Below are 15491 nucleotides of genomic sequence, written 5' to 3' on the forward strand. Positions count from 1 at the left end.
CGGACTTCCGGGTCGCGCGCCTGCTGGTCGCTGCGGTCGCCCCTCGGAGGTCTCGCCCCAGGCCTGGCGCCCAACCGTTCCTGCGTGGCCGTTTTCGCGGAAGCTGGCGCTTGGGAGCTCCCGGGGCAGGTCTGCGCGGCGGGAGCAGCGGGCTGTGTGCGCGGAGCGCCGGGGTGCTGGCAATGTCCGTCTTTTTGCTTTGGTTCCCACTAAAGAACTGAAAAGCTCAATTTTAGAAACCGAGATTGGTAGCTTCTGTAGAAAAAAGTCAGATCTGGCGGCACTGGACCCAGACTCCCGGGTGTCGCCCACCACCTAGAGCTGCCCCCTCAGGTAAGACAGCACCGCTCGCCTGGCCCCTGGGCCGCTTCCTGGTCCCGGCGCGGGGCCTTGGAGCCGGATCGCCAGACAGCATTGTCACCCGCCCGGAGCTTAACAGAGATGTCTCTCCAGACAGATTAGCGTGTGTTATCCTTGTAATAAATCAGGTTAGTTCGTACAGGGCTTTACTGCTTGCCACATCCTTTTATAAGTGTTCGCCTTAGTGACCCTGGAGCATCTCGGCGAACTCCCACCCCACCCCACCGCCTTTGGGGTGACAAAACGTGCTCCGCAGTGGCATTACATGGCCAGATGGCCGGGGTCTGGATACAGTTAGTGATACAGCTTGAAGTGTCCACACACGTCACACGGCTTCTCCAGCCAGTGTTCGTCTGCTAAATGGAATACAAGGATTGGGGGCTCAAGAAGGAGTCAGGTTGTGTTTGGGTGTCCCTTGCCTGGAAAATTCCAGGGACGGAGGAGCCTGGTAGGCTGCAGTCGGTGGGGTCGCTACGAGTCGGACACGACTGAGCGACTTCACTTTCCCTTTTCACTTTCCTGCATCGGAGAAGGAAATGGCAACCCACTCCAGTGTTCTTGCCTGGAGATTCTCAGGGACGGCGGAGCCTGGTCGGCTGCCGTCTATGGAGTCGGACACGATTGAAGTGACTTAGCAGCAGCAGCATATAGGTGGCAGTTGAAGAGAGCCCTGAGGGGACACGGTAGTTAGAAAGATGCAGTCCTCAGAGAGGAGGAACAGCCAAGGAAGCAGGAATAAAATGAAGAGCATTGTGTCCAAGGGCCGCAGGAAGATGGGGGGGAGGGAGGGAGGGTAATTAGAAGTGACACATACTGTGTTAAAGTAGGGAAGAGAGTGAAAGTTGTATGTTGGACTTAGCAACAATGAGATCTTTGGTGACCTTGCCAAGAAGAACGTTTCATTGGCAAGCTCCCTTTAACCTAAGGGGAGGAGTATAGAAAGAAAGAGAGGGTAAGTGGAGGTAACTCAGTGCCTTGGTGTGGAGAGCGAAGGGACGGGGCAGGTGCACAGTGGTCCTGTAGAAGGTGGGCGGGGATGACATCCAGAGCATAGGGAAGCATTTGCTTTGGAGAATTGCTTCTCCTCATAAAAGGAAATAGAGGAAGGTGTAGTAACTTTATATGTTTTTTGGAATTAAAGTGAAGGAATTCTCTAATGACTTCTCTTTTCCCTGTGAATAAGGAGAAGGAAACATCAACTGAAATTGAGAAGGGAGGTAAGACAGCTAAGATTGAAACAGTGCGAAAAAGATCTAAAGTAGCTTTTGTGGGAAACCTAGTGAATAACACAGGAAAGCATGATGTTGCCCAGGGTGTGTTTGAGTTCAGAGGATGTGGGTTGTGCTGGTGTGACCTACAACCAGGTGCAGATTTCCAGATAGTGTGACTCCCTTGGGGACGAGAGTTTATTCAGACTTTGTATTTCATGTTGATGGAGCACTTTTTATACTGATGCTGCTTGAGGAGCTGCAGTAGCACCATCTTAATCCAGTTCTGTGTCTCTGGACCACACTCCCTCCTGGACTCATAGCCCTGTGTTCTGAGGTGGCTCACCTCACATATGCAGTCTAAGACTGTGTGCACAGTCTTTGTCACCAAACCTGTCCCTCTGGTAGATTTCATAACAAAGACTACAATCAGAAGTTAGAAAGATTTAATAATGATGAATGGGTAAATTCATGAGAAGATGTAACAATCCTAAACAGTTCTGTCTCTGATAATAAAACTTCAAAATACATGAAGCAAAAGCTAATAGTTCTGCAAGGAGAGAAAGACAAACCCACAGCTGTAGTTGCAAATTTCAATACTACTTTCTCAGATAATGACAGAACAAATACCCAGAAAATGACCAAGGATGTTGCAGAGTTGAGCGATACCATCAACCAACTGGACTTAATGGCCATTTGTAGGATACACATTATCAAATATATAAACAACATTTACCAAGATGTATCATGTTCTGGGCAAATATGTTCCCTGACCACTATGGAATAAGCTGGAAATCGATAGCATATATCTGGAAAATCATCCAAATATTTAAAAACCTATTGACTCACTTGTACATTACCCATAGATTAAAGGAGAAATCAAAAGGGAAATTAAAATTTTACGCTGAATGAAAAAAATGAAAATGCAGCATTTCAAAAGTTGTCTCAAATCATTCATCTTAAACTAGAAAAATAAGAACGAATGAAACTCTTGAGTACAAAAAGGGAAATGATAAGTATCAGAGCAGAAATAAATAAAAGACAATAGAGAAAAATCAATGAAACCAAAAGCTGATTCTTTGAGATGATAAATAAAATGAGTAATTGCTGGCCAGGTTGAACAAGGGAAAAAAAAGATTAACAATATCATGAATGAAGGTGATGATGTCATTGCTAAAAGGGTAATCAGAGAACATGAACAACTTTCTGCCAATAAATTCAATCACTTGCACTAAGGGAACAAATTCCTTGGAAGACAGTGCTAAAACTCACTCCAGAAGAAATAGAAAAACCAATATAGCCCTATAACTATTAAAGCATTGAATTTATAGTTAAAAACTTTTCCTCAAAGAAAACTCCATACCTAGATGGCTTTCCTGGGAATTCCACCAAACTAAAGAAGAAATATTATCAATTCCATAGGGGTTCTTTAAACTGAAGGAAATGTTTGCCAGCTCATTCTATAAGGATAGCATTATTTTAATGCCAAAATTTGACACAGACAACAAAAGAAAGTTGCAGACTAGTATTCTCATAACAGAAATAAAAATTCTTATAAAACATTTTTTAGCAAACTCAATCCAATACTATATAAAAAGGATAATACAACGTTGATCAAGTGAAGTTCATCTTAGGAATGCGAAGTTGGCTTAGTGTTCAAAAATGGGTCAATGTAATTTACAGTATTACAGTGAAAAAGGAAACCAAATGGGTCATCTCAAGATTTAGGGACTTCCTTCTGACTATGATGGTAAGGAATCTCTGCAGTGCAGGAGACCCTGGTTTGATCCCTGGGTCAGGAAGATTCTGCTGGAGAAGGAAATGGCAACCCACTCCAGTATTCTTGCCTGGATAATTCCATGGACAGAAGAGCCTGGCAAGCTCCAGTTCATGGCGTTCAAAGAGTCGGACACAACTAAGCAAATAACGCACACAAGACATAGAAAAAGCATTTGATGGGGACTTCCCTGGTGATCCAGTTGTTAAGACTCCACACTATCACTGCAGGGGGTGCAGGTTCAATCCCACATGCCGTGTGGCCAAAAACAAATTTTTTTTTAAAGAAAAAGCATTTGAAAAAATTCAGCATCCATTCCTGATTTAAAAAAAAAAAAATACTGTTGGCAAGCTAGGAATAAAGTGAAGATTTCTCAGCGTGATAAGGACATCTATGAAATACCTATAGCTGACATAATGGAATGATGAAAAACTGAATTTTTTTCCCTCCAAGATCAGGAACAAGTATTCAACATTATACTAGAAATTCTAGCCAGTGTAATGAGGCAAGAAATTAAAAGCTTCCAGGTTGGAAAGAATAAGTAAGATTGTTTATTTGAAGATAACATGATAGTCCATGTCAGACTTTCCTCGCCTTGGCCACGGACATTGTGGACCAGATAGTTCCTTATCAGGGTTGAGGAGTGATGTTTCCAGTGCACCATAGGGCCTTTGGCAGCACCTCTATCTCAGCCCCTGGATACCAGTAACATACCACTTGTCACAACCAAAAGCATCTCCAGGCATTGCAATTGTCCCTTAAGGGGGAAATTGCCCTCAGTTGAGAATCACTACTCTAGGTGAAAAAATCCATGGAAACTACAAAAAGAGCTACTAGAACTAATGGTTTTAGCAGAGTTATAGAATACAATGTTAATAAACAAAAAAAAAAAAAAAAAAAAAGTTCTATTTCCAAATAGCTAGCAACAAATACTGGAAGTTGAAACTAGGAAAAACACTATTTACAATGGTATCAACAGATAGTAAATTTTGAAGATAATCTGTAATAGATATGTAAGATTTATAACTGAAAACTAGGCAACTTTGCTCAGAGAACCCTTAATAAGTGGAAAGTTACACAGTATTCATTAATTTAGAAATTTCAGTATTGTTAGTACATCAAATCAATCTATACATTCAATGTCAACCCAGTTAAAATCCTATCATATGTTTTTAACTGACACATGATTTTAAAATTCATTTGGAACAGCATAGGAGCTAGAATAGCCAAAGCAAGTTTGAAGAAGGACAAATTTTTATGACTTACACTATGTAACTTCAGTTCTTATAACAGTACAGTAATCTAAATAGTGTGGTGTTGGTATAAAGATACATAAGTAGATCAGTGGACCCAAAAGTATAAATATGGTCAGTTGATTTTGAATAAAGGTAATTAATTGGAGAAAGGATAGTCTTTTCAACAAATGATGCTGGAAAAATCAGATATCCATATGTTTAAAAAAAGACTTAATCCATACCTTGCATCATATATGGAAAGAAAAAAAAAAACGATAAAACTTGTAGAAAGCCACTCGTGAGAGTTTCTAATATGACACCAAAGAACAATCCATAAAAAGGTAGATAAACAACAAAAATGAAGAATAAAAAAAAAAAAATAATAATAAATTTTTTTTTTAAATGAAGAATAAAAGTAGATAAACAGGACTTCACCAAACTTAGGGACTTGACAATATATGTTGCAGATGTGCTTCAGCAGGTGAATGGATGAACTGGTACATAGATAAAACAGTATTATGCAGGGATAAAAGGAAATGAGCCAGAAGCCACAAAAATGACACAGAGGACCTCAGAAGCACGTCACCAGGTGAAAGGAGCCACTCTGAAAGCGCCGCATACTGCTGGATTCCAGCTCCATGACGTTCTGGAAAAGGCAAGACGAGACAAGTGGAAACATGGGTGGTTGCCAGGGGCCTGGGGTGGGGAGGGGTGAGTAGAGGCAGCCCAGGGGGACCTCAGGACTGTGAAGCCCTTTCGTGTGACACTGTGACAGAGAACACAGGTGTGCACTTGTCAACACCCTTAGAGCTACAATGCAACCATGTGTCCATGTTGCCTCATCACCTGAGCCACGCTAATATCAGACGTTAATGACGGGGAGAGTGGGGCAGGGGAACTGGTGACTGAGTTCTCTGCACTTTCCCTTCAGTTATTCTGCAGACTCAAAACTGCTGTGAAAAGCAGTCTGTTGATCTGAATATATATGTGCATCCGTGCTCAATTGTGTCTGACTCTTTCTGACCCTTTGGGCTGCAGCCCGCCGGGCTCCTCTGTCCACGGGATTTCCCAGGCAGGAATACTGGAGTGGGTTGCCATTTCCTTCTCCAGGGGATCTTCCTGACCCAGGGATAGAACCTGAATCTCTTACGTTTCCTGCATTGGCAGCTGGATTCTTTACCATTGAGCCACCTGGGAAGCTCTAAATATATACATATATGTACATACACACATACACACATATATATGAGAGAGAATGAAAAGACAGCCCCCACTGGGAGAAAATATCTGATAATACACTTGTATATGGAATATAATATATATATAGAAAAGTACATATCCTGCACAATCTTCACAGTAATTACCACACTTCTGAAGGAGCTGAAGTGCTCCTTGTGACTTAGTCCTGGCTTACTTCAGGTGCACCTCCCAGTCTAAGGAAGTGGCAATCCCAGAAGTGGAATTACTGGATCCTATATTAATTCTCATGGCATCTGGTCCCATTGTTTCATGGCAGATAGATGGGGAAAAAGTGGAAACAATGACAGATTTTATTTTCTTGGGCTCCAAAATCATTGCAGACGGTGACTGCAGCCATGAGATTAAAAGATGTTCGCTCCTTGAAAGAAAGGAAAGGAAATTGAAGTTGCTCAGTCATGTCCGACTCTTCGGAACCCTATGGACTGTAGCCTACCACGCTCCTCTCTCCACAGAATGGGAGAAAATATTTGCATATTATGTATCTGGTAAGAGTCTAGCATCCAAAATATAAATAGAACTCTTAAAACTTAGCAGTAAAAAGACTGCCCAATTCAAAAAACAGGCAAAGGACGTGAAAAGACATTTCTCCAAAGAAGATATTCCATTGGCCAATAAACACAACAAAAGATGTTCAACATCATTTGGTTGTATTGGGAAAAGCAAATCAAAACCACAAGACATTCACCCCCCAGGATGGCTATCACACAAATAAATGAAGAACAGCAGCAACTTTTAGTGAGAACATGGAGAAAACAGAACCCCAGTGCACTGTTGGCGGGAATATAAACAGGATAGCTGCTGTGGAAAATAGTATAGAGGTTCCTCAAAATTTTAAACAAAGAATTAACATTGTTGTTCAGTTGCCAAGTCGTGTCTGACTCTGCAGCCTCATCAGCTGTAGCACGCCAGGCTCTCATCCTTCACTAAGTCCCTGAGTTTGTTCAAACTCAGGTCCACTGAGTCAATGATGCCATCCAACCATCTCATCCTCTGTCACCCCTTTCTCTTCTCACCCTCAATCTTTCCCAACATCAGGATCTTTTCCAGTGAAATGGTTCTTTGCATCAGGTGGCCAGAGTATTGGAGCTTCAGCTTCAGTCCTTCCAATGAACATGGAGGGCTGATTTCCTTTAGGATGGACTGGTTTGATCTCCTTGCTGTCCAAGAACTCTCAAGAGTCTTCACCAGCACCACAGTTCAAAAGCATCAATTTTTCAGCACTCAGCCTTCTTTATGTCTACTCTCACATCCATACATGACTACTAGAAAAACCATAGTTTTGACTATATGGACCTTTGTTGGTAAAGTGATGTCTCTGCTTTTTTTTTTTTAATACTTATAATGTATATTTATGTATCATGCCAGGCTCCTCTGTCCATGGGATTTCCCAGACAAGAACACTGGAGTGAGTTGTCTGCTAAATTTTAATATGCTGTCTAGATTTGTCATAGCTGGTGGCTCAGACAGTAAAGCATCTGCCTACAATGCAGGAGACCCAGGTTCAATCCCTGGGTCAGGAAGATCCTCTGGAGAAGGAAATGGCAACCCACTCCAGTACTCTTGTCTTTTTCTTAATAGTGTCCTTTAAACACCAAAGTCACAATTCTGATGAACTCCAATTTATTTTTGTTGTTACTTGTGCTTTTGGTGTTATATTTAAGAATTCTTTGCAGAATGTGAGGCCATGCAGAATTTCTCCAATGTCTTAGCTCTTAGAGTTAGGCATTCACTTTTAGTTAATTTTTGTATGTGGCATGAGGTAATACCAAATTCATTCTTTTGTGTGTGGATATCCAGTTGTCTCAGCAATATTTGTTTAGAAGACTGTTCTTTCCCCATTGAATGATCTTGACACACTTATTGCAAGTCAGTGGAGTGTGAACACAATGATTTACCTCTGAAGTCTCAGCTCTCGTGCATTGATCTGTATGTCTGTCTTTATGCTGATACTGCACTGACTTGATCACCATAGCTTTGCACTGAGTTCTGAAATTGAGAAGTATGAGTCCTCAGCTGTGTTCTTTCTCAAGATTGTCTTGGCTGCTCCTTAAATAGCCAAAGGTTCCTTACATTTCCATATGAATTTTAGGGTCCAGCTTGTAAATTTCTATGTGGAAGGCAGATGGAATTTTGAGAGGGATTGCATTGAATCTGTAGGTAAATTTGGGAAGTATTGTCATCTTAATAATATTAAGTTCTCTAATCCATGGGCAGAGGATGTCTTTCCATTTATTGGGGCCCTCTTTAATCTCAACCACGTGTTATATTCATTTTTAAAATTTATTCCTGAGTATTTTTGACACTACTATAAATGTAATTGCTTTCTTAAATGTATTGTAGGGTTGGTTATTGCTAGTGAATAGAAATGCAGTTGTTTTATACATTGATCTTGTTTCCTGCAACCTTGCTGAACTCATTTATTCTAATAGCTTCCTTGTGTGGGTTCCTTAGGGTTTTCTTTTTACAGAATTACATCGTCTGCAGAGAGAGCTGGTTCTGCCTGTTTCTGTGTGCCTTCTAGCTTGTTCTCCTTGCACCGTTGCCATGACTGGAAGTCCCAGCACAACATGGGGAGCAGAGGCCTTTGTCTTGCTACTGGTCTGAGATGGGAACGGTTCTCAGGGTTTTCCCCACTGAGTGTGATGTTTGCCCTTTATCAGGTTGATGAAGTTTTCTTCCATTCCTATTTTGTCAAATAGTTTTTATCATGAAGAAGTGTTAGATTTTGTCAAATTCTTTTTCTGCATTTATTAAGATGATGGTTTTTGTCTTTTTTCTATTGATATGGTGTGTTACAGTAATTGATTTTTTAATTATAAACCAGCCTTGTGTGCCTGGAATGAATCCCACTTGGCATGATACAGAATTCTTTCTATATGTTACAGAATTTCATTTGTTAACATTTTGTTGAGAATTTTTGTGTCTATATTTGATCTTTACTGATTTTTTGAATAAAATTTAATTGAAAACAACTTACACATACAAAAAGTGTGGAGAACCATGTAACGGACGTCTGTTTCCCAGAGTCAACCCTAAAGAAATGCACCGCCTTCTGCCCCGTTGCTCAGACAGCCTTTCCTCCCACCTTCCCCTGCTCCCGTCTCCCTCCCTTTTGTGAAGTAAAAGGATTCCATTTAGTGCCTGCCCCTCCCGTTGATTACAGGTGAAAACTCTGGACACGTCTGAGTCTTCGATGATTTTCAGTCCTCCTTCTCTTCTGGCCATGACCCCAGGCCAGCTCCAGTTGTGGGCCAGGCAGTGAGGGCCACTATAGCCCATTTTTCTGCCTGTAGGAACTCTGAATGGGGCCTCAACAAGCAGGAGGCCATGAGGGAGAGGCAAAGAGCGAGAATCATCCAAACGGTCTGGAAAAGAACAAAGCTGGAGGACTCGAGCAGACATCAGGACTGATGTGAGGCTGGCATGAAGGCAGTGTGATGCCACAAAGGACAGATGCCTCATTCCCGGACAGGATGTGTATCCCAGAGACACCCCACGAATGTGTCTGTCAGTCTGTGATCAAGGTGCCTGCAAAGGCAGCTCAGTGGAGAAGAGACAGTCTTTTAAACAAGAAGTGTTGGAATAACCAGGCATCCATCTGCAGGAAAAGGAAACTTGACTGTACTTTGCATATTATATAAAAACTCAAAATTGATGATAGGTCAAAAGTCAAACCTCAAACTTTAAAACTTCTAGAAGAAAACAGAAAATCTTTGTGATCTTGGGTTCAGCAAAGCATTGTTAGATATGACACCAGAAGAATAATCCATAAAAAAAAAAAGTGGTAAGAGTTCATCAAAATTTAAAACTTATATTCTTCTAGGGACTTCCCTGATGGATAGGAATCCTTGCAATGCAGGGGACGCAGGTTCAATCACTGGTTTTGGATGATGCAATGAAGACTCGAGGCAGTCAAATAAGTAAATATTTTAAAAAAAGAAACTTACATACTCCTGAAGATTGGTAAAAGAAGGAAAGGCATGTCACAGATTTGGAGAAAATGCCTGCAAATTACACATCTAACAAAGGACTTCTAACCACAATGTGGAAAGAATTGTCAAAATTCAACACGAATACAAATAACCCCCAAAAAAAGTGAACTGAAGATTCTAGCAGGCACTTTACCACAAAAGGTGTACAGGTGAAAAGTAGGCACGTGAGAACACTCAGCTGGTCAATAAGAAGTGCAGGTTGAATCGCAGTGAGATAGATGTCTGTCAGCACAGCTAAGATTGAAAAGTCATCAAATTTATAAAGAGCCTCCAAACCCAGAGGGGAGCAGTTGCAGCTCGCTCGCTGCTGGTGGGCATGCAAACCTGCAGCTACCCCGTAAATGGTTTGGCAGTTTCCTGTGAAGTTGACTTAGTGGAGGACCCAGCAGACCCCTCTGAGGCACCTGCCCCAGGAACACCACGCCAGCTCAGACCCGCGCTTCTTTCCAGGCTCCAACATGTCCAGGCCCCAGACCCCGGAGCCGACCCTCGATGGGCAGGGAGATGCCTCCGTGGGCTCGCCAGACGAGGACGTGGCCGACGGGATCCAGCACTCGCATCGCATGCTCAGCTTCAGCGACGCGCTGCTATCCATCATCGCCACCGTGATGGTCCGTGGGGGCGCCGGGCTGCTGAGGGGCGAAGGGGGGGCCCGGGCCGGCCCGAGTGCCGATGCAGGCACCCAGGGAGCGGTCAGTGCCCAGGGAGCGTCCCTGGACCTGCGCTGTGTCTGTTGTAGATCCTGCCCGTGACCCACACAGAGATCTCCCCGGAGCAGGTACTTGGGAATGGTCTGCAGTGTTGGCGTTCAGGCGGGGGCCCGGGAGGCTCAGGCCATGGGCTCAAGGCTGGGCTCTGCTTGGGCGCACCTGGCTGGGGGGCTGGGGCCAGGCTGTCCGCTGCGTCTCCCCCAGAGCCTGCCAGCCCCATCCTGGCTTGTGAATGAAGGTGGTGCCCTCAGGCTGAGCCCTGAGGAGACCTGAGAAGGGCAGGGGCACCTGGTAGCTGGCATGGACACCCCCTAGTTCTGTGCCGTGGCCCCTGGAGCAGCCCACCAAGCAGGTGCTGGGGAGCAGAGGGGCCAGCCTGGCACACAGGCCCACGTGTGAGCAGAGAGAAGATTGGGAAAGGAGGTAAGGCCGAGTTTCCATTGCTAGTCAGCTTGGAGCGTCTCCACCGGGTAGGTGAGACAGCGACACGTCCAGCCCCTGCGAGGTGGCCCTGACCCAGGAGGGGACGAGTCCCTGGGTGTGTGTGTGCCGAGTGCTGCGCTCAGCCCCTCGTGGCCGTGGTGTCGCCTCCAGCGCTGGTCTCTGCAGGACCAGCATGTCTGGGTCCAGCCTGGATGCTGCCGGGAATCTTCTCAGAGAGGTTGTATCGTTGCTTCTCATGGGGTTTGAACGAGACCGAGATGCAGGTCGAGCCTGATGAACTTGGCAAAGGGCCATGCGGCCTTCTCTGCCCCAGGGAGCTGCCTCCCCATGGGGTCCCGCAGGGCCTGGGCACTCCTGCTGCTCCGGAACCTTCTGGGGGCTTCAGTGCCACCGCTTTCAGAACAGGGAGGCAGGTGTTTGCTGGAGATGCCGAAGGTGATGGGGACCTGTGGGCCTGGAGCGCCTCACCGCTGACCACCATGGAGAAGCCCCCAGTCTGCATGCTGACCGACCCGGAAGCGCTCTGAGCCAGACTGTGGCTGGGACACTCCTTCAGGGCGGGTGCCACAGGCTGGGGTGGGCACCCCGTGGCTGGCAGCCGGCGCCAAGGAGAAGGCTCGTTGAGACCACAGGACCTGGGGGTCTGGAAACCGGGGCTGCTTACGTGGGCTCAGAGGACCCGCAGACAGGGCGAGGCATTGGTTTTGCGTCTGGAGTTTCTGATGACGGTGATGCGTGAGCCCTCTCCTGTGCCGCCCAGCGTGCGGTCACACAGCCTCTCGCCAGGCCTCACACGGCCTTGGAACCACTCACCTGTCAGTGCCGTGACTCTCTCTGGCTGCCAGGCCCCTGGCCACCTGCCGAGGTCCTGGGAGAGGCCTGAGGCCTTTCTGCCTCCAGAGCAGGCATTCCAGGGGCCTGCATGTCAGGAGGGGCCCCAGGGCCAGCCCAGACGAGGCTAAGCCTGGGTGGGGGTGGGTCCTCCAGAGGTGTGTCCCCGGGCGGGGCGCCATCCCAGGTGAATGGGGTTGATGGGAGGCACTTCTGTTGCAGGAGTTTGACAAGAGTGTCCAGAGGCTCCTTGCCACCAGGATTGCTGTCTACCTGATGACCTTCCTCATCGTGACCGTGGCCTGGGCGGCCCACACGAGGTGCAGTGGGCTGGGGCCTGTGCTCGGGGGGCAGCTGGCGGGGTGTGCGCCCAGCAGGCGTGGGCTCGCTTGGCCCAGGGTCAGGCTGGTGGCGGTGTGCTTGGGGAGCAGCTGCCCCTCCCCGCTCCCCACGGAGGCCTCGCCCACACCACTGCTTTCATGGGCACGTTGCCATGGCAGCATGTCCCAGGCCTGGACGATGACGGGGTGCTGGGTACAGCACTGAGGAAAAGCATCCTCAGGACCCCAGGGGAACCAGGCCCCGGAGCTCTGCTGACGAGCCCCATGGGAGGGGGTGTCCAGGAGGCCCCCGGGGTGGAGACACCCCCCGCCAGGGTGCTGGGGGCGCAGGAAGGCAAGGAACTTGCGAGGCAACGGCACCCAGGTGGAAAGTGTCTCTCAGCGTCGTCCCGCACACACGTGTTTTCAGCAAAGTGGTCATTTCTGGTGAGGACAAGTGACCCCCTTCTAAGGCTTCGAGGGATCTCTCCCGCCTCCTTGCTCACAGAAAGCGAGGAGGCCCAAGGGCTGCCCGGCCCAGTCCTGCCGGCCCAGTCCAGGGCTGCCCGGCCCAGTCCTGCCTGTGCAGGTCACGGGCATGGCCAGTGTCCGTCAGCCCGCACGGCCTGTCTGGGGTTCAGCAGCGCCCCCACCCTCTGCCGCAGGGGCTGCAGGCTGGGCTTCTGACTGAGAGAAGCGCCCGGCCCCTCAGGTGCCCTGGGCCCTGGCCAGGCAGAGACCACCCTGGGGGGGAGCAGGCCACATCCTTGGGGCTCCAAGTGGGGAGAGCGCGTGGGGGCTGAGACAGGCCGCGGCCTGGGCGCTCTGCCTGCTTCCTGCCTGTGCCAGTCTTCTGCCCACCTGTCCCCATCTCGGCGTGAAGCCGTCGTGTGAGTGTCTGTATCTGATGCCGTCAGAGCCACATTCATTCACAGTGACTTCTGCCCTTTTCCTTGAATTGTTCAGGTTGTTCCAAGTTGTTGGGAAAATAGACGACACGCTTGCCCTGCTCAACCTGGTGAGTCTCTCCTTCGGTTCCTGGGCTGGAGCTCCACCCGCCAGGAGCCAGGGCCGGTGCTCAGCCCCGGGTGTGCAGGGCTGGCCCCCAGCCGCCCTCAGCTGCGCCCCCTCCCTCCCAGGCCTGCATGATGACCATCACCTTCCTGCCGTTCACAGTGAGTCACGGGGGCTTCTGGCCCCCCTTCCACCCCGGGCCCAGCCGCCCTCCACTGACCCCAGAACATGCCCTCCTCAAAGCTCTCAGACCCATGGGCAGGTGCCCTGGACCACGTGGTTGCAGAGGTTTCCAAGAGCCGGCCGGTTCCGTCACGGGGCGCAGGTGGGGGTGGGGGGGAGCCCCCAGCCTCCTGGCCAACCTGGGTTCATCCCTGCAGGTAACCCACCCTCTTTTCACCCAGCAGCTCCTGGATTCGGAGGGAGGGCCGTGCTCTGAGCGCAGTGCATCACAGAGGGTTGGGGTGTGGGGAGCCTTTAGGAGCTTGATAACCTTAAGCTTTAAAGGCTTTAAGCTTCAGCCCAAGGGCTCCTGTGGCAGAGACACCCCCTCCCCTGACAGCTCCGCAGTGGCCCAGGTGCGGCCCAGTGGACTCGCAGGGGCCCTGATGCTGTGGGTCTTTCTTGCTGCAGTTTTCCTTGATGGTGACCTTCCCCGAGGTGCCTCTGGGCATCTTCCTGTTCTGCATGTGTGTGATTGCCATCGGGGTCGTGCAGGTAGGACGCCATGCCCTCCTGTGTTTCGGGGCACAGCTGCGGCATGTGCTCGGGCCCCCGCTGAGGGGCCATGCAAACCGTGCCAGCCAGGGCGTACTTGCCCCGGGCACCTGCTTAGGGCCCGAGCCCCCTTCCTGATGTGGATGGAGAATGAGATGGGGCCCTGCGCCCTCAGGCTGGGCTGAGACCCCAGGCCCGCCCGAGCAGCACGAGGGCCCTGCCGCCCGCACCCCAGACTTCCTTTGGTGCCCGTGCGAGGCCCACCCATAGCCTGCAGCGTCTCCCGCAGGCCCTGATCGTGCTCTATGCCTTCCACTTCCCGCACCTCCTGAGCCCCCAGATCGAGCGCTCTGCCCACCGTGGCCTCTACCGGCAGCACATCCTGGGCATCATCATGCGGGGCCCCGCGCTCTGCCTGGCCGCCGCCGGCTTCTCCCTCTTCTTCTACCCCGCGGTGAGTCCAGGGCCTGCCCGGAGCCGCCATGGCGGAAACCAGCAGGCCTGGGATGCATGGCTCTCTACACGTGCGTGGGGCTGTGGCCAGCTGAGAGAGGAAGCAGGGAAAGACCTTCCCGAGTCGGGAAGGACGGAAGTGGAGGAAAGGGAGGTGCAGCTACGGTGGGCTGGCCACCACAGAGCGCGGAAGACAGAGTGAGGGAGGCGCGGCTGCAGGCGGGGCTGCGCCTGACTCTGTCCTGGCTGAGCTGCAGCCAGAGATACTTCGCTCACCTGGGTGGGAAGATGAGCCCCACCAGCGGCGACTCAGGGCAGCTTCTGCCTTTACCTGCGCTCTGGGTGAAGCAGAGTGAACCCTTAAACCCAAAATATCACAAGAAGTGTGAAAGAATGCATTTTAAACGTCTAGTAAATGTTTCAAGAGAATTCCAAATTTAAAATAAACAGACTGGCAAGGGCTACAGGGCCACACCCTGGATGATGGAGCTGGGGGCTGGGGTCGTGTCCAGGGCACCCCAGCTCAGGCTACAGGTGGGGGCGGGGGAGATGATGTGTCCCCTCACCATGTGGGGGCTGCACCTGCCGGTGGACCCCACTCCTGGTCAGGGGCCTTGGGGACCTTTGGGACCAGGCGAGGTAACCCTGACCGTGGCCTTTAGTAGGCGCTCCCCGTGGACAGGGCAGGCCAGCAAGGGTGAAGCCCAGAGATGGAGGGCAGGACGGGTTTGCAGCATCCACGCTGCAGGTGGGTCAGCCCCCCGGCTCTGGCCGGGCTCAGGCAGTGGGGGTCATTGTGTGGAGGACAGAGGGCCTGGCTGGGTGTGGAGCGAGCAGCTTGGGTGAGGAGCAGGCAGAGTGGAGGCCCCTTGGCGGGTGCTGTGGGTGCCATGAGGCGCCTGGGCAGGGAGGTGACTGGACCCTTGAGTGATGGCGGCAGGGAGGAGGGCGCTGGGCTGCCACAAAGCGGGGAGGGTCTTTGTGGGGCTGGGGCCCAGGTAGCCCCTCCCCCATGTCCTGCCTTCCTGCAGGGGGGGGTCTGGCCCCTCAACCCCTCACCCGCTTGCCTGGGGCGCCCTCCCATCACCACCTGCAACAGCCCCCTGCCCAGCCCCCCCAAAGCTCCCCAAGAGCCCTTGGCCATCCTCCCAGGCGTGCTCACCGCCCCCC

At 49.8% G+C, this 15491-nt stretch overlaps 1 protein-coding gene across 5 annotated transcripts in view; it reads left to right on the forward strand.

Moving 5' to 3' along the window:
• The window catches only part of TMEM175 (transmembrane protein 175), an 18783-nt gene continuing 3292 nt past the window's right edge, over positions 1 to 15491 (forward strand). Inside the window, exons 1-9 of one of the 5 annotated variants that reach the window (XM_061145321.1) lie at positions 6 to 333; positions 5048 to 5235; positions 10283 to 10443; positions 10572 to 10610; positions 12040 to 12137; positions 13104 to 13155; positions 13277 to 13312; positions 13785 to 13868; positions 14146 to 14322. In XM_061145321.1, coding sequence (XP_061001304.1) covers positions 10291 to 10443; positions 10572 to 10610; positions 12040 to 12137; positions 13104 to 13155; positions 13277 to 13312; positions 13785 to 13868; positions 14146 to 14322 — 639 coding nt within the window. In that variant the 5' untranslated portion in view covers positions 6 to 333; positions 5048 to 5235; positions 10283 to 10290. Of the gene's footprint in view, positions 334 to 5047; positions 5236 to 10282; positions 10444 to 10571; positions 10611 to 12039; positions 12138 to 13103; positions 13156 to 13276; positions 13313 to 13784; positions 13869 to 14145; positions 14323 to 15491 lie in introns of all 5 variants that reach the window. The other 4 variants (XM_061145322.1, XM_061145319.1, XM_061145323.1 and 1 more) reach the window with 4 other exon arrangements.

This window comes from Dama dama, chromosome 6, assembly GCF_033118175.1.
Source record: "Dama dama isolate Ldn47 chromosome 6, ASM3311817v1, whole genome shotgun sequence".
NCBI lineage: Eukaryota > Metazoa > Chordata > Mammalia > Artiodactyla > Cervidae > Dama > Dama dama.